The sequence below is a fragment of the Botrytis cinerea genome, chromosome 8, assembly GCF_000143535.2.
Source record: "Botrytis cinerea B05.10 chromosome 8, complete sequence".
Classification (NCBI taxonomy): domain Eukaryota; kingdom Fungi; phylum Ascomycota; class Leotiomycetes; order Helotiales; family Sclerotiniaceae; genus Botrytis; species Botrytis cinerea.
Window position 1 is genome coordinate 759,102 of NC_037317.1, and position 23,157 is coordinate 782,258.

The window sequence follows — 23,157 nt, forward strand, 5'->3', positions numbered from 1 at the left end:
TAGATTTAGATTTCTGTTGAACCAGACAGGGATGTGATATGGCATGTATTTGTAGCAATATTGTTCATTCGCCCAATAAATCTGCAATCCTTTAACTCTGGTTTAGAACTTTGCCTATCATGATTTGAAAATCCCAATTTCAACGCAATTCTATATCGCCACCCACTCGACAATAGGCGACACAACTTCCAAAATTGGCAAGCACTGGCGACGACCATTCCGAATCATCCTCTCCATGGGCACTAAAATGATGGAATACTCAATCTTATTTTCAACAGATATGCAGATAACAAGATACCTGGATACAACGTAATGTAGAGTTTGCGGGAAAGGAACCCCGTAGATAAGTGCCATACCCGAAGCTTATCCGACACCAGCCCCTGAAGCCGACGCCTGTAGTCTCGCAAAGTTGCGATAAGAAGCGACCATACATATGTGAAGTATTATAAATAGGAGATGCTATAATAGGAAGATGCTGCAGATAAGAAGACATCTTGAGTGGGATAATCGTTCTCGGGGTTTCAACTCTAATGCTAGTTTAGAAGCCGAATATGGAGCAAAGAAGGAGGGGTGTGCATCAAAATGAAACCTACCAGATAAGCCGCCAACATAAGATAAACTTCAAGAACTATCTTCAGGAATCAGGAGATACTAGAACGAACTTCGGGCGAGATCGGACATGCTATTAGATTGCAGTCGTAGTGAGGTTACATACAATATGGAGACGGTGCCAATGCGGGGAACCTATTATTGCGAATCACATCATGTACATCATGGGGCTTCCCGCGATTAGGAACCCGTAGGTGGGATCAAACAAACATTGAGATAGGAGCTCTGTCGACAACTACATTGCATTTTGAATGACACATACAATTGTATCACAAAAGTAACAATTGAGTTGGAATCACATATCGCTGGAAGGTAGAGAGCAGGAGTCTAGTCGCTCAAAGTGCAAAGGAGATCCCACCAATTATTTCAATCTGTACCTAAGTCTCTAGATCAACAAATCCAATCTCTCTCTGCATTGTGACATTTGACCAAAGTAAACCGTCCGGTTTCCATGAGCCAGCAAGCAATTGAACACTGAAACAAAATAGCCAAATAACGAAATAAGCACGAACAATGGGCGGCCAAAAACAAGTCGTCTTCGACATCGTCGGCACCCTCGTCTCATTCGACGAATACCACGCGCAAATCGATCGAGCCATTGGCGAAAAACTGCGCGCCCACAATATCACCGCAAAATTCTTCGGCTACAGCTGGATGACCGCTGCCGAGCTCGAATTCACATTCCTATCCATTTCCGAGCGATATAAGCCCTACAAAGGTATCCTGGAGTCAACATTCTACCGCACATTGTGGTTCGCAGGAGTCGAAGACCCACGAGCTCTATGCACCGATGAAGAACTCAACGCGTGTGTTCAAGGGTACTCTGAGCTACGATTGAGACCAGGCGCCAAGGAGTGTTTTGAGATATTGCAGAAAGGTGGTTTTAAAGTGTGGTTATTGACCACGGCCGATTTGAAGCGCGTGCAGGGATATTTCTCAAAGGGAGGTGTTGAAATGCCTGCAGAAAACTTCATCTCGTGCGATAGCTCTGGAGTTGCCAAGCCGGCGTTGGCAGCGTATAGAACGGCCTTGGATAAGTTTGCTGCGGATGATGAGACGTGGTTTGCAGCGGCCCATATGTGGGATGTTTCGGCTGCAAAGAAGGTTGGATTCAAGGGTGCTTATTGCACAGAGTATGAGAAAGAACCGTGTTTGGATATCTTTGATACAGATATGGAGGTTATGGCTGATACCTTGCCGGAGATGGCTGAGAAGATTGTGAAAGCTGCTTCTTCATAGGGTACCGCCATATCATCAATATAATAATTTTTAGTGATAACATTGACATGAGCTTCCAAGTAATGAAAGAAGTTCAGTAGCAAGATCAACATCCAAGCAGCAACTCAAGACTATCAAAAACAATTTCCTTGTGATTCAGCCATCGTCCCCCAGTCACAGGTAATCATGAGAGTAAACGGCAGCAGAAACATAGATCACCACGAGCTAACTGAAATCCATTATTCACAATCAAATTCACCAAGAAAAAGTAGGCACAAAGTAAAAGTCACCGCCAAATCTATTTGCGTTACCTACTATCAATGATAGTAACCCGGTCTCTCGACCAGTAATATTTACAAGTATCTACACTCCTTGTCGATCAAATATGTACAATCTTTCTTTTCACTTCTTTTCCGAGGCCCTTTTCCTCCATCAATCATGTCCTGGTACATGCGCACCTTCTATTCCCGAATAATGCAATGCAATGCGACATAAAGCAAACCGATTCCACGCTCACTGTGCTGGGAAAAGGTAGCCTCCTCCAAAAAAAAAAAAAAAAAAAAAAAAAAAAGCAATGAGAAAGAAAAACCTGGGTATCCATCCGTCATCCAAATGTATTGTTTCCCCCAAACCCGCCAAAGCCCCCCGAAGCCCCAGATCCAAACGGATTTTCTTACAAAAGAAAAAGAAATCGTAGAAAATGTAATAAATGCCAAGTTAACGCCGTTCCGTGTTTATGTTTCGTTGCCGTCCCAGGTCCAATCTAATGTTAAAACTTGGTAACTTAAAAATATGTGTCGCTGTGTCGTATGAGGTGTTATTTGCTCCCCGCTAATGCCAATCAGGCGGAAAGTATGTTGCTCGTTTAGATACCAGCTCCAACTGGCACTCTCTGCATGACAACAGGCACGTCACTAAAATCCAGCCCCCACTGCTTGGACACGTCGACTCCCTTTCTTCCTCCATTATTCATCATCCCGCTGTTTCTCGTTCCCGCACTCCCGCCTAGACCGTAGCCGGGCTCAAATCCATATCCTAGACCTCCCGCATATCGGTCCAGTACTAACATATCCTGCGTTGAACGCCCCATCTCTGGAATTAGCTGAGGCTCTTCAAAAGACGAATTATCATATTCGCTGGCTAGAAATTCACCGGATAGATCGTGAAGATTAGTAGAAGAGCCATAGGTGTGATCATAAGCCCCGGCATGAATCTCCCACTCCTTTTCACTATAAAGACTCGCAGCTCTTGAATTATTCCCAGACTTTTCCTGAACATCGAAGCTAAAGTGATGAAGAGGGATAGGTCGATGGTATTGTGTAGCTGGTCTAGCGCTTTGAGATCTTATCTTGGACGGCCTTTCAGCATGACCAATTTGAAGTTGAGCAGGTATGACTTGCTCTTTTGAATCAAACCAAACTTCTTGTCCCGACACCATGGATCCCTGACTTGGTACCTCTCGGATGGGGGGAGAGGTCAAAGATCTTGGAGGTGGAGTGACTGATTTTTGATATGAGGAAGTCATTGTTTCCGGTGATAATGGCTGTGAAAGAGGAGATTGTGCCACTGGTGTAGATCTCAATTTTGGCAAAGCCAATTGCCCTGAAGCAGGAACTGGAACGGAAACAGATTTTCGCTGATTCTGGAAAGAGACAGGTGGGGGACTATTAACCCTATTGGTTCTTGCTATAGATAACCTCTTCACATCCTCCTCGGCCGTGCGTCTCTGCGATGGTAAATCCCGAAGAGTGAATGTGGAGCTTGATGAAGTAGCTCTTGAGCTTGGTCCAGTACTACTGAGGTCAAACGGGTTACCGCCCACAAGCTTATTGTAAGAGTCCTGGTCCTGGCGGCCATTGATATCCGGCCTTGATAGGGGAGGTTCCTCGGATTGAGATCGAATCAAATTGGTGTGCGTAGATTGAAGTTGCGCAGCCGCACTCTTCATCTTAGGAGCAGGTGCACCCCTTGGTGTAGCTCGTGGAGGCGTCTTTTCCATTGCCGTAAGTGCCAAATCATAGGGAGATCCTCCCAAGCTATTTTTGATATTGTCAAAAGATGTGAGATGGTTCTCAAAATCTGTTTGGTCCTCCTGTGGATATGCATTCAGAGAAGTCGGGGCGTGATACGGTTGTAGTGCATATCGATTCTTGGGTGTAGACGGAGTTGATGGAGCATACGAATGTCTTCGTGCGTTTGGTGGTTTCCAACCAGTATGGTAGTCCTCTTCTGGGATGGATGAAGGAATAGGAGGGATTGCATTGTGTAGCCTATTATATGTGGACTCTACTTCCCCAGGCTCCAGAGACGTTATGGTAGTTATGGTCTCTTTCGAACTAATCCTTCGCATTGCTTTGTATTCCATGATTTCATCCACACTGTCGATATTTTGAAATGAGGACGCAGAAGGTAGATGCATCTCACTCCGTGATCGAGATTGCGCTGTGAATCTTGGAGCGCCAGGGTAGAAAGATTGTGGGCGTTGTCTCTGTACTCCCCACTGTGAGCTTGAAGTGTCACCAGCACTGAAATTTTGAGGCTGGCGTGGAACCGCTGGCATGCTCTGTCTATAACACATGGGCTTTGACTGTTGGACTTGAGATTGATAACTCGAACTTGGCAGGGAGACATTGCTCAATCTGCTCATCTTTTGAGATTCTATGCTAACCATCGGAATCGCATGGTTGGCAAGAGGTGGCGCTTCTGTTGTCTTGAGGGATATTCTCGTCGGTGAGACTCGCGCTGTTGAATTCCTTCTGGATGTAGATGAGTTGTATCCACTGTCAGTTGTTGCCAGCTGTTTTGAGATAACGTCTTGTTGACTGTGGATCCGGCCTAAAGTTTGCTGTTCTGGTGTAGCAGGTGATGGGCCGTAGCCAGAGTCAAATGAACGATTATCATTACTGTAAGAAGAATCGAGCGTAGGTGTAGTCATTTCAGCCTCGAATAGTTCATCATCTACAGCAGTGTTCTTGCTCGTAGCTTCTAATGGGGACCCGACGGGACTTGCAACAAAAGAAAATGGACTTAATTGAGGAGGAAGAGTCAAAGAATGAGTGTTAGTAGGAGATAACGGCGAATTAAGTGGAGATGTAGTACTCGGGATTTTAATAGTAAGAGGATCGTGAGAATCATTTTCAATGGGAGATTGTGAGAGAGATGTTGGTGCCCAAGGACGTTTCATGGCTTCTGCGGGCACAGAAATGGTATAGCTTCGATTGGCAATACCTTGAATTCTGGAGCTTGCTTGCAAAGCAGCAATATGTTGATCGTTAGATGGGAGACTAGCTCTTCTTTCGTCGGCACTAGGCGTAGGACTTGCCGAACCATTTGTAATTCTCAGCGAACCAAGCTGAAATGAACCAATGTGGCCAAGATCATTAGGAGTAGAAGTACGTGCACCGTGATTTTCGTTATCCACATTTGTTCTTAATGTCAAAGGTGCCACAGACCATTTTCCAACATTGTGGTACGAAACTGGTATTTGATTTTGAAAAGATTGAGGATTTGATATGACGCTATGTCTTGTCGCTACACCGTGTTGAAGAAGAGATTTTCGACGAATAGGTGCATATATTGCAGGGTCTGATTGAGTTCTCTGGCAGAATGGGTCCGACAACTGCCAATCCATCTCTCCAACATGTTGTCCAGCCAAATGTGTTGCGATATTTATTGAATCTGGTCTCGGAGGGAGGCCTTCTGATACGAGGGAAAGGCGATTATTATTATTATTTGATGAAAACGGTACATGTGGAAGCGATTTTCGTGAACGGTGGAATGTTGGTCTGCCATTTAATGAGTACGAATTCTACATAGAGAGCATCTGAAGTGACTTACCTAGGACTTTGAGCACTCCATGACTTTTCCTCTGTCGCCTCAACAGCATCAGAATTCACAGAATTACTTCTTGTAAATCTGCCCGTATTTACTGGTGGAGAAACACTCGGCACAACGTCAACACTGGCATCCAATTGAGACTTCCCCATATCCTTCTTTGAGTTCCTTGACCTGAATATACTCATTCTCTTCTTCTTCGTGGGTGTTGGCTCTGGTACATGTTCAAGAGACTCAGTCTCAAGAACACTAACCAGTGTGCCATGGGGAAGAACCGAAGCTGCTGCAGTTACAATCCCCTTTCCAGTAACGGAGTTTCGACGACTCGGATTTGGGCTGTTGGAGGTCGATAGCGGTGGCCCGGTGGGCTTGGTTTTTGGTTTCGATAACTTCTTGCCTCGTCTTGGGCCCTGTGCCGATTGGCTGTTCCCCATATTTGATGCGGAAGAATGATAATCGAAAGACGAGAAGGCTGAAGCTTAATTATTATACATCTGGCGATGTATATTATATTGCTTCCATTTCGCTCCGATTATACTTTACCAAAATCTTGAATTAATGAAGATCTTATGGAAAGTATGTAATATAGGGCAGATTGGAGAACGAGGTTTAATGTCGGTATACCAGGAGGAGGTGGAGGAGGTCGAGAAGGTGGAGGAGGAAGGAGAGGAGGCCGAGAGTTTCGACATGAATGCTGATATGCCTCTTGTATATATCAACTCTCGATACGAAGGGAAGAGAAGGCGCGATGTTCATTGGAGAGTAGTACAGGGGCTTGATCAAGGATTAATGTTGGATAGCAGCCTTGACAAGGTTTCGTAGCTCATACCATGTAAATAGAAACGGGGTAGCTTTGAAAGAAATCAAGGATACGTGAGGAGGTTAGATGCTGCCGCTGCCAATTGGAAGGCAGGACACGGGGGACAATCAGGACAGAAACAGGAATGAATGTGAAAATTGCTCCTTTAGGATTAAGTGAATGTATGAATTATGCGCCATCCAACTTATGCATGGATTTTGTTCAAATGCGCTTGAAAAATGCGCTTGAGTGGTGTTTCAAAGGATGCAGAAAAAAAGATGCAACACAACTAATTTGTACGAAGGATGGGAATCTCTTGTACGAGTACCCGCAGCCCAGAACCATGAGGTGACACTTGCGGTATGTGAAAACTCAATTATTGATGGCTTGGTCTACATCACCAGAATGCGTCCAAGCTGACGACGATCGAGCAGCGGGATGAAAAATGAGTGCTATTGTGTATGGTATGATGTATCTCGCTTCTTGGGTTTGGAGTGGCTGGCGTGGGCAAAAAGAGTCCAGTCTAGGGATACGACGAGAGATGTCACGGCTCGCGAGAATACGTCCAAGTTTTACGAAATGCTTTCGTTATACGGATGAAACATTATTACACGATCCTTTCTGATATCCAACAAATGGACATTTACATCATCGTTTTTAATATCAGAGAAGCATGTACCATCCATTGGCGTTGCAGCGAGATATGCACGGCGATAGCGTAAGCTACATACCAAGTATCAAGCATATGTTATGTTAGATAGAAAGAAAGATACAGTGCCGTGCCGTACTGCCACTGAATGAAGCCATCACGCCATTTCCTCTCTCTCTTCTTTCTGTCTCTCTTCTTTCTGTCTCTCTTTTCACGATAGCTTTCAAATGGTGACTTGTTTGATCTCTATCGGTCTTCCCCAATATCACGAAATCTCCGTAGATCCACGACTCTCATTTGCTTTTTTACCATCCTCCCGTCGTCCTTCACCGTCGCCCCTTACCGTCGTCCTTGACCGTCGTCCTTGACCGTCGTCCTCCACCACCACCCTCACACCAACACAGCCAAACATCAAGCCTCGTTCTTGAGAGCGGCAAATACTTGGTTGTTGTTCTCAAGGATTCGAAGGCCACGACAGGCTATAGTGTGGTAATGTGGAGATACATCCAATTGGAATCTTCTAATCTCCAAACGGATAGAAAAGATCGGCTTGGCTGATGCATTTGCATTAGCGGGCGGCATAAGATTTGGTGGCATTTCCCTTCTTCAATAATAATGTTTAACTTTAATCCAAGGATTCGAGATAATTAAAGAGGTTGGCCCCGCTGGTAGTGGCTGAGGCTCTAATCATCCTCCATGGCGCGTCAAAAAATTATCAAGTGGAGTGTATAACTTGATCTTGAAATTGTAATCGTATGTGCGTGCACAAGTGGAAGTTTATTCATTCCACTTTCGAAAGCTTGAAGACGCTCATTGAAATTGTGATCAGATCCACTAATTTGCTATTTTCAGACTCCTTGATCACGATGAGATCCTTGTGGCGGAGCACCTATCTTGTTTGTCAAATATACTGTTACTGATTGACTGCCTGGGAATATTATATGCTCCTAATGCCCTTTTGTATTCTGTCGCGCGCATAGGATTGATTCTACTCTTATCGTCCCTAGATCATGATGGGTAAAGAAGAAGAAGAAGAAGAAGAAGAAGAAGTCACCCCTAACTAATTTCGATACTCACCGTGTAGAACACGAGATGAGACACAAATCGAGTCTCATCAAGAATCTGTTTGAACGCGAAACTCCATCTATCTTGATACGCATATCATAGCCAGATCTGACGTTCTTCAATAGTTCGGAGATCAACTCCGTAGTTGGTACCATAGCACTTGAGCCAGGCTCTATTTGAGACTACCAGTGACTACGCAAACTTTTGGGCATTTTCCGGGCCAAACGTGGTTCCATGGAACTATGAATGATATACACAATAGATCGACCGTGGCTGGCTGTCAAATGTCGTTCTATGGAACTATGAATGATACACACGATAGATCAACAGTGGTCTTTCTCGGCTGTCAAATGATATTCATGAACCTGAATCACTAAAGCTAGAAAGAACATATGAATACGCAATCAAGAGCGTGGTAATGCAAGCCGGCAACCAAATTTGTTTGAGATTAGATTATGAACCCCTTCATCCTCGTCCCAATCTGCATGAAACTAAGCGAAAACCAACACCTAGAGCTACATAGAATGTAAAAACAATAGCCCTCTCAACAATTATGAATTCATCTAGAGGCCATTTTTCTATCTACCCTCCCTGATCTTCTTGTACCTATGTTGAAATTGTACCATCAAACACTAGTGCAGATATCTAGCTTGGCTATCCTTAACTACGCTGAATCGACCATTTTGCGACATGAGACGAAAAGCTAGATCGTCGGGAAATTTTCTTCAGCCAGAATTAATTTTGATTCTTTGGCACATCTCAATCAACGCAGGCAAGGCATGGAATCATCAGCTTCCAAATAAATTAGAAAATTTATCGGAAACATTAACGTCACGATCTCCACAAGTGCGCACAGTGAAGCAACAGCTCAACGGTATTGCGGCGTTTCGAAACACAATCTCGAAATACCATCTCAAGAATGAGAACAGCCCACATCACGATTAACTGAATGGTGCCCCAATTTGAATTTCAGCTATGGTGAGAATGTTTGTCGTAGGAGCCGTCCTATTTCTAGAAACAACACGCCACGTTGTTTATGCCACCTATTTAAGCTCACGTTTGAACCAACATCATACTCGGTACCGACAACCATTCGACAACAGCGTGCCTGTTGGAGGATCTTGTCAAATCCTTACAACCTGCAGATCTAGCCAGCAGCCATCTTCCCCTGGAAATGGATTAAACCACCACGATTCCTTCTGCTTGTACAAGACTTCAGGCGCGCTCTACTAATCCGTCGTGCCCAAGGAAGTACAAAAATGACAATTCAGCTCACAAAAGGATGATCTGGCAGCGGAAAAATATTCACTTCTTGCATGCATAATCTCTACCCAGTATGGATTTGAGCACAGCACAATATAGAAGTACTGTCGAACCAAACCACGCGTTAAGTCACAAGATGTATATTGGCACTAGAAGCCTGCATGATTTCGACCAACCGAGGGCTTCTAGGCATTCGGTAACATAAATGCCTTCAATGCATGAGAACGCATTGCGCTGCAGCGGCACAATGCAACTTTCCCAGATTCCCAGCGTTTTCTACTCCAGGTTATCGCCAGCATTTGTAATCTCAGCTTCTCACGTTACAGTCAGGCGTCGTCTATCGTGTTACCACTACTAATCTTTGTGCATGTGCTGTCGAAGATACTGGTCCATCATAAGTATCGTTTCTCTCCGCTATATCTCCTCTAGTAGGCTCAATGCTTCACGATAACCTCATCTTTTCCGCCATTTGCTCTGACGCCTCACAATGTTCTATCATGCGTGTATGTCCACTTGGGAAGTTCCGGACGAAACCAATCCGTTCTACAGATAAACGTTCCAGAATCCAGCTTTTCCCACTAGCCACGATCACACGAACTCCCCTCCCACCGTTATCAACTTATCTATTCAACCCTCGGAAACTGCCCGCTGCATTAACCTATCAGACTTATCAGCATGACACTACAATACGGATCCCCGTTAGCCCTACACACTTCTTTTTCCAAATAAGAGATACACAAGTGAAGGTTATGTAACAGAAAAGAAGAGATTGGACGGTGGGTGTTGTGACAATGATGATGATGATGATGATGATGATGATGATGATGCTTCTGCTTCAATTGCCATAGATACGAGCGGGATAGAATTGTAAACCTTGAAAGAGTCCATAGAACGGAAAAGCATATGGGATTTACGGTTTCTCTATCAAAGCTCCGTACGAATCGAATGTGTGTATAGCATGTACCATGTTTGAGTGCGAGTAGATGAACCTTATTATTAATCAAGAAGCAATCATGTCAACTCTCGAAATGTTTCTTTTTTTCACCATGTCCCAAACTTCTTCTCCAATCATTGACGGCAATTCACGTCCGATGGTTACATCTACATCTTGGTTGGGTATCACTCGCTATCATATCATCTGCTATTTACCCCTGTAGTGATACGCTACTTCATCCTCTCGGGCGACTTCGCTCGGCTTCTCCACAAACTGACACATCTAACTCACCAATCAAAATGACAATTAATCTATGAATCCGAATCTCAGATTCTCCTCCTAGACTTCCGAATCAACCATGGAATGTATCTCCTGTCATATTTTTGAACAACACATCAAGAAGATCACCATCACCAGCAGCAAGATCAGTTGTGCGTGCAGCGAGCTTGATTCCAGATTCCAACTTGATCTCCGTGGGAAATTGTGAATCAATATTCCAAAATCGCTTTCACATCCACCGATGTATCTTCCTAAGAACTCTTTGAGATGGAGACGATAACAATACCTTCTCCATCGGCATTTCTTTCCTCTCCTGTTCTCAAGCCAGCACCAGAACCACCTCCACCACCCAAAAAACGGAAGCAATCTACTTCCAAGCCATCCGCTGCTCAATCTGCAAAGAAAGAACATAGTATCAACAAACCTAAGCAATCGAAAAGTCGGAATGGTAAGCTTTGGATGCCTTCATTTTCATATCTCTTATCTTCGTGGTTGATAAGAGCTTCTGTGCCCCGCAATAAGCTTCACATGCTGACTGAAACTTCTTACAACTTGTTAGGTTGCATAACTTGCAAAGCAAAACGATTAAAATGCGATGAAACAAAACCTTCTTGTCAGCAATGTCACAAGAGGGGCGTTTCCTGTGGAGGATATAAGAAAGACTTCAAATGGAGGCCATTCGAGGAGGCTACGTTTACAAACAAACCACCACCGCCACCGGCCGCTAAAAAAAGAGGTACTACAATGACTACAAACTCTATAGACTGGCTCTAATATTTCTAGGTTCAATAGCACTGGACAAAGCCCCGGATCACTCTACAGCTGCAAGTCCAGGGGCTTCTGATGGAACGGCTTCTACCCCCGGTGGAGAGGATACGCAGATGCAAGACTCGTTTTTCAATGCCGCAGTGCCTTCTCCGTCTACCTTTGATGTCTCGACTTCACTTCCGGAGCTTCATTCGGGATTTTCTCCTATGTTTGATATGAGCACGCCTACTTTTGGTCAGGATGACTCTCAGCGTTCCCGGATTGAGCCGGATTCGGTCACAAGCAGTCTAAGTAGCATGTTTGAAGACACTGGTCTAGTCACACCAACAAGATCGAATTTCTCTGGTCAGTCACCAAGATTGGCAGATCTATTACAACCTGGGTCGGATCTGAATACAAGGCCACCATCTATCTCCATGGCTTCGTCCATTTCTATGACATCAGCAATGATGGGTATGCCAATGTCAAGCCCTAATATGACTCGATTTCAAATGACAAATGATTCATCTCTTGAAGATGATATTGAGGAAATTATTCGAGAGCCTCCCATATCTGATGCTGATATGTGGTTGGCTATGAGTCCCTTTCAACCTCAGTCAAGATCTCCGAGTGTGTCTCCTAGGAGTTTTAGTCCAATGTATCGACAGCCAGATGTGCCAGCCGGTAGTCCAGAGATGCTAATGCTTAGATTTGATAAGCAGACATGTGGCATTTTGTCTGTCAAAGATGGTCCTACAGAGAATCCATGGAGAACATTAGTTTGGCCTCTCGCACGGGATTCCCCTGCATTGTATCATGCTATCGCATCCATGACCGCCTTTCATACATCCAAAGAGAAGCCCGCCCTTCGCGTCGACGGCATGGAACATATGCGTCGTAGTATTCGATCTCTCGCGACAGGGATTGAAAAAATGCGCACCGATACTGCACTCGCCACAACACTGGTCCTTGCATTTGCTGAATCTTGGGATCAGCATATCTCAACTGGGATCGAACATCTCAGAGGTGCAAAAATCTTGGTTAATCAAGCACTCATAAAGCACAATAAGAGGAGTCTTGTGGGTGATGATCTGGCCAGATTAAAATTTCTTTGCAATACTTGGGTTTACATGGATGTTATTGCTAGGTTGACATCGATTGATGATGAAGATTCTACAGATTTTGAGAATATTCTTTCGCCGCTTAATAATCTCTCTACCAATTCCTTTTCTTCTGCTTCTTCTTCTTCCGCCAACATCACTCAAATGTCAGAAATCGACCCACTAATGGGCAGCGCAGCAACACTATTTCCTTTGATTGGTCGCGCTGCAAATCTGTGTCGCAAAGTGCAAAAATCGAAATCAAATTCCATAGCCATAGTATCACAAGCCATGGAACTCAAGCAAGAAATCGAGCAATGGCAGCCTTCAACAGCATTCTCAACTCCTGAAGATCCGACTTCTGAAATCCAACACGCCCTTCAAACCGCCGAAGCCTATCGTTACGCTACTCTTCTTCATTTACATCAAGCTGTCCCTGAGATCCCATCTTTGACATGTGCAGAACTTGCCAAAAAAGTCTTAGTTTTCCTAGCTACGGTACCGCTTAGCAGCCGCCTCGTTATCGTTCAGATATATCCACTCCTAGCCGCAGGCTGTGAAGCGAAGGATGCCGAAGATAGGGCTTGGGTTGACGAACGATGGGCCAGTATGGGAAGAAGGATGTGGATTGGGAATATCGATCGATGTTGGGAAGTCATGCAAGAAGTGTGGAGAAGAAGAGACGAAGTTATCAGGAAAAAAGAACAGGAATTAATGAGGAAGAATGGTAGTAGAATGGGAATGTCCGGAATGCATGGCGGGCCTAGCGATAATATGAGAAGGTTCGAGGAAGGAATGGAGAATGGGATTGGTAATGAAGAGATTTCATATTCGGATTTGTTGAATCTCAATGAAATGGGAATTAGGGGGCAGAGCAGAAGGGCTTCACCTGTGGGAAACAGACAGAGACACAGCATTTCGGGGCCGTCTCAAGGATCATTTGGAGAGCTCATGGCCCAGAGACAAGCCGCAGGTCTTATTACGGAGGAGATGGACCAGGAGCTGACGGTTAGAGGGAAGTTGCATTGGGTGGGTGTCATGAAGGATTGGGAGTGGGAGAGTAAGTCTATATATTTTTTTCATTTGGTCTATTTAACTGTCTCCTATATTTCCGCCATCCTTTCCAACTGGGTATATCTTCATCAAATTCCCATCCATATTTTCTCGTCCCCTCCCACATCCATCTTGTAAGAAAGGAAATCGTTGTCGTTGTGATATTTATGATATAACGCTAATGAATGACATTAAAACAAACAGTCCTACTTGGCTAACCCACAATTCTGCAACCAACTTCTCGTTCCAGCAGCGTCTGATCTTCGGAAACCTTGCTGCCACTCGTCGTTTGCTTTACGCACAGCTCGCTTGTGTCTTTCCCGTCTATCCTCCTCTTCCAATGCATTCTGCATGAAGGCTTCGTAGGAATCGGGATGTGGGTGGTTGTTGGCTTGTTGGCTTCTGGATGGTTGTTGATATGAAGTTACTTCGTTAAGAAGTGTAGATGTGATGGACCAATTCGTCGCAGAGGAGTTGCGATGACGAGGACAATAACTATTTTGTTCCAAATTGGATTGCTGGTATTGTCGTTGAGGTTGGCGCGTTCGAGAGGAAGATTGATGACGCTTGTTGCTATTTGATGGGGTGTTCTGTCCTCTTTCTCTCCATGATGATGAGGAGGAAGCCGAGGATGAGGCAATCTTTCTTTTGATATTGGAAATCATTGTATGTGAATGAATAGGTGAGATTGAGGGTGTGAGGTTAAGTAGCTGATTTTGGTCTGGGATATTTTTAGGTCCGATTTCTGTGAGGGGATGTTTTGTACTCGGGTCCTATGTGGCTTGACCTGTGAATCGCAATGTGATTGATGAGAGGGCGTGAAAATGTATCCTTTAGCGAGGCGTCTGGGTGGCTTTTTGGTGGTCGAGGAGATAAATGGCGTTTTATTTGATGCTTTTAGAAGCCGTGACTTTGTCAATTGGTTTTCTCCTATATAGATATTGATGTTGGATTTATATGGTTGCTTTGGACCGATGTTGATGAAGTTTGAGATGAGATATCAGATTAACTTGATATTTACATATATAGAAAGAAATATCAGCCAAGTAAGATATAAAACCGATAGCTATCTTGCCACTGGAGCAAACAGACACGTAATGGCTTGTAATGCGTGTAACGAAAAATCTTGCTTGAATGGAGCAAAGACGTGAGAGAACGGTAATGTGAATAATATGTTGTAGGTGCTACAAAAGACAGAACCTGAAACGAGGTCTTGAATAACGAAAAAAAAAAAGATCGAGATTAAGCCGATAGGTCTGTTTTAATCGAAAGAGATTCTCGTGTTGCGATGATGCTCTCTCTGGAATTTCTGTGCAACGTAAAGACGGTATGGTATGATGCTCGACGATGCGAATAGGCGAGAATGTGATGTGCTGCGGGGAGAAAGACGTGATGAGATCTACAACCAGTGACTACTTGGCAGAATTCAAAAAGGTAGATAACACCTGAGGAACTTGCGTGTTACGACGATGGATTTCGATCTGATCTGATCGGTCGATGCAGAGCAAAGATGAGATGGAAACGGATTTTATTTTATATAGAGTGTTTAACGGTATCGTGTAACTTCTCGATGGCGACAGCTAGATTCTCTCGAGAAGCGTAGCAGGTCTCGATCGAGAACGGAGGGGTTTGGATTTCGTGGAGTTTCTGGATCGAAGATGGATGAGCGATGTGCGGGTATCCTATGCGTCGGGTGGTCAAGTTGGGGGTTGGGTGATGGGGGAGAATTGGATGGTCGAGTGCTACGGTGTGGGATCTGGGAGGGAGAGATCCGAGATCTGATGGATGACTAGGTAGGTAGGTGGGTAGCTGGATGAAATTGGAAATTGGGTGTCAGACTAGACTAGACTAGACTGTGCTGGTATTGCGTAAGATTTGCGTGGATGTGTGTGTGTGTGTGTGTGTGTGTATGCGAAACTGGAATGCAGAGATGGAGTCGGAGAATGTAAATGAGGATGTAGGACGGAGAGATGAGACTATTTATGTACAATCGAAATGAACAGTTATATAGATACTAAGTTTCACGTGGAGAATAAAGATGGGATAGGGCGGGTATTGTGTGGGAGTGGAGAATGGGACGGTGCTAGTCAGAGTGTATGTGTGTGTTTCTGATATAGATCTTGATGACCAGTCTCCCTATTGGATACTTGTATACACCGATTCCACCGTTTTGGTAAACTTGCTGATCGAATCACTGGATCCTTCATTCTTGTTCTCTACTCCCTTGGCTCTTGCGGTCTATGATGATATATTCTCTCGGTAAACGCTTCTTCGCGAGTAATTACCCCACCCCTTCCTAACACTCTGTTGAATAATCGAACATAGAATCATGAATGATCACCCCAGATCTGATGCAGATTTGCGCAGCCAGTCCCTGATCCGCCAAACCTTCTCGGGTTTCCTATAAACGTCCGGAAGCTAACTCCATTGAGTATCCCGAAACCTGGGGGATGACGATCTGGGGTCTAGAGAGAGAGCACGACATATGCCGGACTTCACCCGGCTGTGATTTTCCGGGGCATAATCGGAAAAGTGGATTCATGGTGGAGGCAAAGAGAAGAGCTTTTGAAATGTATGGTGGAGAATCTCTTGGAGGGGTGATAAGATAAGGATAAGGATATTAATGTCGAGTCAAGTACATTGGAGAGATTCATGTAAAGCCTTGTTGAAGGGAAGGGATCGGTGATGCCGACAACTTGGAGACGAAATGGTAGAATTGCGAATGTCTAATCTCAACCCATACGGTCGTCTAGTGTAACAAACTACATCGTTCTTGCACTCTGATGTACATGTCTTACCATTTCACCGCGCCAGTGTTAGCTGAGCTATCGTTTCAAAGTACCAAGAAACCTGTAGATAAGAACACGGAGCCCTGAGCCTTGCTCGTAATTCACACCTATGGGTTCACATAAATGCTCGTATGAACAACAACATGAGCAGTAAATCAGCCAAAAATAGAAAACAAAAACAAAAATGAAATGCTTAGAATGTACACTGCCTTTCGGCGAATGCCACTATACTGAACAGGTCTAATATGTCAATATATCCAAGTAGGAGGAACCAAATGTTAGCTTTTGATAGCCGATCGATCACTTTTTTCACTGGTGCCCAAGTGTGTTCTGTATACCTATTGATAGCAGTCAGCGAGAAAGTCGGTGGGTGAACATTACAGGTACTCAGATTATAAATTCCATGATAGATATGTATGTATGTCTTGCAGAAGCTGCAGTCGTTGAATGTTGCATATCAAGGCTATCAAATATATAAGCATAGGTACTCAGCAAGACATACTTATGCAAACCAATATAGTTACGTATGAATGAATGGGCTGAAGAAGCACGCAATATGCACAAGACATTCGACATATTCTGGGGCACAGAATACAGCAAATATATATAAGTTTAACTGATGTACGCGAAATGATAGATGTTGTATGTGATAAAATCAAACAGATCTAATTTTGGTTTGGTACGATGTATTGACCACAAAAATTCATTTACTAGAAATTACAAAAAGATATTCTTGATTCAGAATATCGAAAGACTTGACGCGAAAATATATCCTAGATCGCAACAATGTGGGAAATAACAAAAATCAAGCTATGGAAATGGTTCGAGGGTATCTACTGAGGTGAAAAGGGCGCTAGCTAAGGAAAGAGGAATATGGATATCTTGCGGTCGTAAAATAGCGTTATAGTATGCATTGTTCGTTGTGGATGCAGGTAAGTCGAGGAGGTAGAGCTTCAAGCTCGAATTTACACTCGGATGGGGATAATACGGGTTGTTGGTTGGATTCGAGGTTCGTGAAATCTTTCGCCTTTCTTAATCTCGTGTGAGACAAGCCCGCCGAGTTGTCCTTGCGTTGTTCATGCAACGGCCACATCTAGAAGTTGAGATTGGAGTGGCCAGAAGAGTTCGCGTTCTCCTTCCACATTGTGTCTTGTACTCTTCGAAATGTACTGAGGGATTTCTGGCAAGTTGCGCATATGCGTATTGTGTCTTCGTTTCCTCAATTTATTTGTATGTGATGTCGTGTCTTCGTGTATCAAGGGTTCCAAAAAGGCCGGCTTTCTTTTCCTCCATTCCGTAAACAGAGTGAGAATGTGAATCTACAATTCACCTTTCTTCTTTTTGTAACCTCACATCCTCCTAGCCCACGGACTTAGGTTAACCTCCTTCCTCTTTTCGGCCATCTTCTTCCTCTTTCTTTCTTCTACATCATCTGCCTTTCTACACTTTTCCAGATATTCTCTGAACTCTCGTCCTTCCAGGTTCTCGTCCGTCCTATTATTGATTTTGGATGCCTCTTTAACTTCTGCGCAAATGCTTGTTTTACGCGGAGACCTGTGGGAACCATTTGTAGAGATAGTTGTGGACGGCGACAGAGGGTTTTTGTGTTCAGAGTTAGGAGTTCTGGGTGACTTGAGATGTTGATGCTTTTTATCGTCCTCTGGAGGAGTCTTGGAGTTTAATTGAAAGCGAAGAGATCGAAGTTTCTGCAGAAACATCTTTTTCGGGCGTAAACCCTCGATCAGGCGGGCGTATGAGGGTTATATTTATAGAGAAATCGCTCGAAAAACTTGTTGCAGGATCGGGAGGATGAATCAGTAATGGCGACTTTGGCGCAGATTGCAAAGTTTCGAATACGGAGCTGTAGATATCCAAAGTCAGAGGTCGGGGGTCCGAGGACGACTTTGTTTCAATTGTTGAACAGACTGAGTGGATGCTTGGGGTGTTGTTGCTTTTGGGTTTTGATTTGGATGTGAGGATATCAAGGATACTAGCAGATTGAAAGTTTGTTTATCGAGATTCGTTGGAATGATCGAAAGGTCGGTTGATGGGTACTGTGGAAAGCTTCTTTGTTCGCAAAATCAATTCTCAGTAATGAATTGCAGTGTCTGAATGGTCTCGTGCCTCATCGAGTGGTGGCGCTTTTGGAATCACTGTCTTGATGTCAAATCAGTCACAAAATTGAATTGTGAGGAGGTGTAAATGTCGGTGTCGTGCGTACGATAAATACTGCTTATCGTTTGCAAATCTGGGAACATATGAGGATGACAGGGTCCGGTATTGGTGCTCCTATCATAATTTGATACCTTGAAGCTGGAAGGCCGTCCAATGCTCTCTTCACGCCAGTATATCAATCAGGGTGGTATCTGTCCAAAGTCTCGCTGGAAAGATATCGTCGATATGCTGAATTGCAGCAAAGATTGAAAATTTGGTTCCAAGATTCTTTGTTCTCCTTGGTCTATTGTCTTTGTGCGTGACAAAGAAGGAGCCAGTCTAATTCTCACAATCTCGGTTCCGATTTCCCCTTTGGCTTTAATTCGTTTCCCCTTTTCTCGTATCTGTGTGATGTTACAATTCAATCGTTTCTGTTGTTCTTGTTGTACAAATCACTTTGATCAAATGTAACCTCGAAGAATGCCCCTTCTTGGCAAAAGTCCCCCAGTCCACATTAACAATTTTGCATTGAACCATAAAAGGAAGCTAGAAGAAAGCTTGCATTCATTAGTCTAGCATAAATTCTCTCCGGATACTCCAGTCAGTTTCCACTTGCTGATTCGTGGTTAATCTACAAGTGGTCTGATTCTGACCCGTTCGGACCCGTCTAGTTGGTTTTGCGTTCCCTTTGAGTTCGATTCGACTTTTTTCAACGCACTAGAAAATGACTAGAGAAAGGCAAGGCCATCACAAGCCTGATACTCCGCAAATCAGTGGATTCGGGTGGGAATAGTGCACATGTCAGCTTTTTTAGCTCTGCAAACCTTTCGATTAGCACGATTCAAAGTTTTCACCAGGACAAAGTGGAAGGAAGGCCGGCCTAGAATTCAACAGAAGATTGAAATTTGATAGTCACACATGTGGCGATAGGGTGAGTGCAAGAAATATAAAGTGTAAGGTTAATGTAAGATTGAAAAGATAAGGACTTGAAGACGGGCTAAAAGCGGGGTAGGCTTTGCTATCATCACGTGTAGGGCGAGAGGGAGTTGGGATCAGTGAGGAGATTATGATGTCTTGTACATTTGCACGCACCTACTTCTTGACAGCGGCCACCAGGACTTGAGAGTGAGTTCAACGTTATGCCTTTTTAAGATCTCACAGTGGCAGGCTATACTCCTTCATTTACATATATGCTCATCTCTTCACTCTCGAAACAAGTGAGCTTGGAATTGCACGTGAGGTTATTAACCTGTCCTTTGAGTTTATAAACCCTAATTATTCGTCGTTTTGTATCATCTAATTGGCTAGGAAATCTGAGAGCTATATCATAGGATTACCCAACGAGGCAACTCCAAGAAGAAGACTCTGAGTAATCCTGAATAAATTCCGAGAATTACCTACGAATCCATTATCCATTATATTCGAAACCATGTCGAAACGAAACTGTGTGTCCATTTCCACCCAGCCATGAAATAGGCAGCCCTAGAAAACTCCAAATATGAACCTTCGAAAGACTCGACCCATTAACAAGCTCCAACTTCCTAAAAACTCCATATGTGCAGTGCAACCTTCAAAAAAACCACCCAAGGTAATCACCCCCTTCAATGGTCCCCAACTCCGCAGACGATGCATAGTCAAAATCACTTGACCTTTATGCTGGTAACTCTTTAGGTCCGATGGGATCGGCAGGCATCTCATGAATAACCTGATCAGCATGCATTTCGAACACAGGCTGATCAGCATAGGCGCTATGTATACTTGGTGCGTCACCCGGTACCATGAGACTCGGACTCATGCTTGGACTCATGGCGCTTGGAGTCAATATTCCACCGGTATGTATACTATCATCATCAATTTTCGGACTGGCAAGTGGACTATCCACATATCCCGTTGGGACATATGCTTGGTTAGGGCTTCCGGGAGGCTTCGACGACCTGATGGAGTGATGAACTGATCCCGCTTGAGTAGCACTCATTGCGTTGGGTGGGACATGGTCGTCGGAAGAAGAATGTCCAGGATCGAATGCAAGTGCTCTGCTGGCTCTTTTCTTCGACTCTCTTCGACGATGAAAGAACCAGGCAAGAACCCCCAAAATCGAGACAGCACCAATTCCACCGACAATTCCACCAATGATGGCACCCAAGGAATGATTACTATCTGAAGAATCTGTATTGACAGTGTTATCACCTTCGTCGCTTGGGCTTCCAATTGAGATGGTCAGTGTGCTTGAACTTTTTGATGGCAATGTAGATTCCGGCGTTGCTGACGTTTCTGAAGTTTCTGGCGTGGTTGACGTTGTTGAAGTGGTAGGAAAATTGGTAGCAAGATCTACAGAAATTGGTGTGACAAAAGTAGCGTCCCAAGTTTGCCAGCTTTGTTTATCACTACATGTGATGGATGTATAGACATATGTATCCGATACGAGATACCACATCGCGCAATAATCGTTTCCATCTTTGTGTTGGCCGCTGTTAGATTTAGATTGTCAGTATGGTTCGTTCTAGAGCCCATTCCAATCCTTGGATTCTTTCCCCTTTTATTCGACCTTCGGATTTACCAAGTTCGGTCGTGGATTTCGCAATTTTCAAAATAATAGACCTATAGAAAGCTCACATACCAAGTTGTAGCATCAATATTTGGAACTGTTGTTCTTCCACAACTACTTGTACAAGCATGGCTGTCGACGCAGACTCCTGGCCAACCACATTCAGTCGGATTTGACATATCAGCAAAGCAAACTCCAAACATTAATCCATTTTCGTCGACCTGACAAGTTTCTCCGTCATATAACTCGAGATCAAAATTTGGAATTTGGTAGTTCCCGCATGACTCTACCACTGTTATTCGTTTGGCGACTTGAAATTTTGGATAATCCAATTTTTTCGGAGGAGTGGTTGGCGCAGGTGCTCCTGTGGAGACTTTGATGCTTGTCGAAATGGAAGTTTTGGTTGGAGAAGAATTCTTAAGCTTGAAGCCAGTAAGCGCAATCTTTTTGGATGTGACGTTATTTGCAAAACAAATGGCAATGATGAAAACAAGGATCAAAATATTTCGAGACATGTCTTCAATCTGGGGTTGTGGTGTGGAGATGTTATTCGGACATCTTCAAAGGTCGAGGATGTTGACAAGTTGAAAGGAATGAAGACGCTACTGTGCGAAAAACAATATCTTGTAGTCGTAGTAACAATTATTCACTTCGGAGAGCTTTCTCATATGTTATTGTTATGGCTGACCAATAGGTAGATAGGGTTGAATACCAACAGTTGGTACAAAATGATCGGAAATTACATTACCGATGAAGACAAAGTTTGGACAACAGCATTCAAAGAGATATCTAGATGAGTAGTCAGTCTTTTCAAATCACCTAAAGAAATCTTCTTGGGCTTTCAATGATAATCACATTCAGAGCAGAGACTTTTGAACCAGATAAAACAGCTTCCTACTGATGTCAAATAACAAAGCACAAGCTAAGAAACGTTTCAGTACACAACCTACCATACTCTCTTCTACCAGCTCACTTCCTGTCTGCCTACATCTACTTGTTGCAGGGCAATGAAACTGTTCTTCTATTGTCAAGTAACATTTTACTCGAAGATGAAGTGCAATTTTCATCTCATCGTCATCATCAGATGGCTTTCGAGATTCACATTCTTGAATTCACTACTACCCGAAGCACAGAGAAACAAAATTTAAAAAAATTTAAAACTCTTGACCAAAGACTAATAATCAACGCTAAAACACACAAAGGGCCCGTGATGCAAAATTCTGAGCACAAAATCAAGAATCAAGATCTTATCCTCTATCTGAGATTCCCTTGGAAACCCCCCTCCCCCCAATTTTTCTTCCTACCAGCTACAACACCAAGAATAAAGAGTTTTCTCTCTTTTCTTCAAGGTCCACAATGACTCATGGACATACAGACCAGGTCCTACATACTTCCAAACTGACAACGAGTTTGAGAAACCCGAACGAACGTCCGCCTTGTTTCGTTTCTACCTGTACTACCTCCTCAAACAATCCTCCAAAGACAATAGGCGCTTTGTTCAAGCCATCTATCCAGCTCTTCTAGTTGCACTACTGATGCGTAATCTCGAATGTGTTCTCTACGAGCAGACAGAGATGGGTATTTCATTCACGAAGAAAACTGCCACGGTAGATTACAATTGAGATCTAAATCATAATCAGATGGATATGGGAGAACTTTGACAAGGTCCAAGTTTACTGTGTTTGCGAGTGAGCTAGCTGCATAATATCGGCGGAAATCGTATAGTAACCACAATACATGCGGACGAATTGTGGTACATACCTTTCTACCGACACATGTCCCTCTACGAATACACCCTCTAGTCTGCCGTCGCAGCGTTTTAGGTTCGTGCAGCGTCCGGCTGCTCCAAGTGGACTTTCCAGTTTCAGGAAGTGGAATGATGGACACTAGGTTGAACTTTTGACAGTAGCTGGTGAAATGTCTCGAGAATCGTAGGCATACGGTCTGAGTATTGACTCGCACTTGATCGGACGAGATATCGATATGCAATCAGGCACTGTGTGAGAACGATGATTAAGATAAAAACGGCGGCAACAAATCGCGATGGCTTGAGAAGCATTTTAGTGGCATCAAACTGGAGATGATAGTGCAGGAGTTTTGATAAATCCAGCCTGATATT

At 43.9% G+C, this 23,157-nt stretch overlaps 4 protein-coding genes across 4 annotated transcripts; 2 read left to right on the top strand and 2 right to left on the bottom strand.

The window, feature by feature from the left end:
* The first annotated feature begins 829 nt into the window (after positions 1 to 829).
* BCIN_08g02000 (hypothetical protein) lies at positions 830 to 2,032 on the top strand. The gene has a single exon (XM_001553381.2). The coding sequence runs from the start codon at positions 1,123 to 1,125 to the stop codon at positions 1,846 to 1,848; it is 726 nt and encodes a 241-aa protein (XP_001553431.1). The 5' UTR covers positions 830 to 1,122; the 3' UTR covers positions 1,849 to 2,032.
* A 75-nt stretch (positions 2,033 to 2,107) lies between these two features.
* On the bottom strand, positions 2,108 to 6,691 carry BCIN_08g02010 (hypothetical protein). The gene is made up of 2 exons (XM_024694449.1): positions 5,665 to 6,691; positions 2,108 to 5,612 (listed from the first exon to the last, which is right to left on the bottom strand). The coding sequence occupies exons 1-2, from the start codon at positions 6,093 to 6,095 to the stop codon at positions 2,693 to 2,695; spliced, it is 3,351 nt and encodes a 1,116-aa protein (XP_024550239.1). The 5' UTR covers positions 6,096 to 6,691; the 3' UTR covers positions 2,108 to 2,692.
* Positions 6,692 to 10,419: 3,728 nt separating this feature from the next.
* On the top strand, positions 10,420 to 14,599 carry BCIN_08g02020 (hypothetical protein). The gene is made up of 4 exons (XM_024694450.1): positions 10,420 to 11,098; positions 11,210 to 11,386; positions 11,434 to 13,557; positions 13,755 to 14,599. The coding sequence occupies exons 1-4, from the start codon at positions 10,918 to 10,920 to the stop codon at positions 13,766 to 13,768; spliced, it is 2,496 nt and encodes an 831-aa protein (XP_024550240.1). The 5' UTR covers positions 10,420 to 10,917; the 3' UTR covers positions 13,769 to 14,599.
* Positions 14,600 to 19,446: 4,847 nt separating this feature from the next.
* BCIN_08g02030 (hypothetical protein) lies at positions 19,447 to 21,727 on the bottom strand. Its single transcript, XM_001553373.2, has 2 exons — positions 21,111 to 21,727; positions 19,447 to 20,961 (listed from the first exon to the last, which is right to left on the bottom strand). The coding sequence occupies exons 1-2, from the start codon at positions 21,551 to 21,553 to the stop codon at positions 20,145 to 20,147; spliced, it is 1,260 nt and encodes a 419-aa protein (XP_001553423.1). The 5' UTR covers positions 21,554 to 21,727; the 3' UTR covers positions 19,447 to 20,144.
* Between the last annotated feature and the right edge of the window lie 1,430 nt (positions 21,728 to 23,157).

What these genes read in the sequence shown, in the direction of transcription:
- BCIN_08g02000 (XM_001553381.2), top strand. Translation starts at nt 1,123, where the DNA reads ATGGGCGGCCAAAAACAAGTCGTCTTCGACATCGTCGGCACCCTCGTC.
- BCIN_08g02010 (XM_024694449.1), bottom strand. Translation starts at nt 6,095, where the DNA reads ATGGGGAACAGCCAATCGGCACAGGGCCCAAGACGAGGCAAGAAGTTA. An exon ending in TGGAGTGCTCAAAGTCCTAG is followed by an intron (nt 5,613 to 5,664) that starts GTAAGTCACTTC and finishes ATTAAATGGCAG; the next exon opens with ACCAACATTCCACCGTTCAC.
- BCIN_08g02020 (XM_024694450.1), top strand. Translation starts at nt 10,918, where the DNA reads ATGGAGACGATAACAATACCTTCTCCATCGGCATTTCTTTCCTCTCCT. An exon ending in GCAATCGAAAAGTCGGAATG is followed by an intron (nt 11,099 to 11,209) that starts GTAAGCTTTGGA and finishes ACAACTTGTTAG; the next exon opens with GTTGCATAACTTGCAAAGCA. An exon ending in ACCGGCCGCTAAAAAAAGAG is followed by an intron (nt 11,387 to 11,433) that starts GTACTACAATGA and finishes TAATATTTCTAG; the next exon opens with GTTCAATAGCACTGGACAAA.
- BCIN_08g02030 (XM_001553373.2), bottom strand. Translation starts at nt 21,553, where the DNA reads ATGTCTCGAAATATTTTGATCCTTGTTTTCATCATTGCCATTTGTTTT. An exon ending in AATATTGATGCTACAACTTG is followed by an intron (nt 20,962 to 21,110) that starts GTATGTGAGCTT and finishes TAAATCTAACAG; the next exon opens with CGGCCAACACAAAGATGGAA.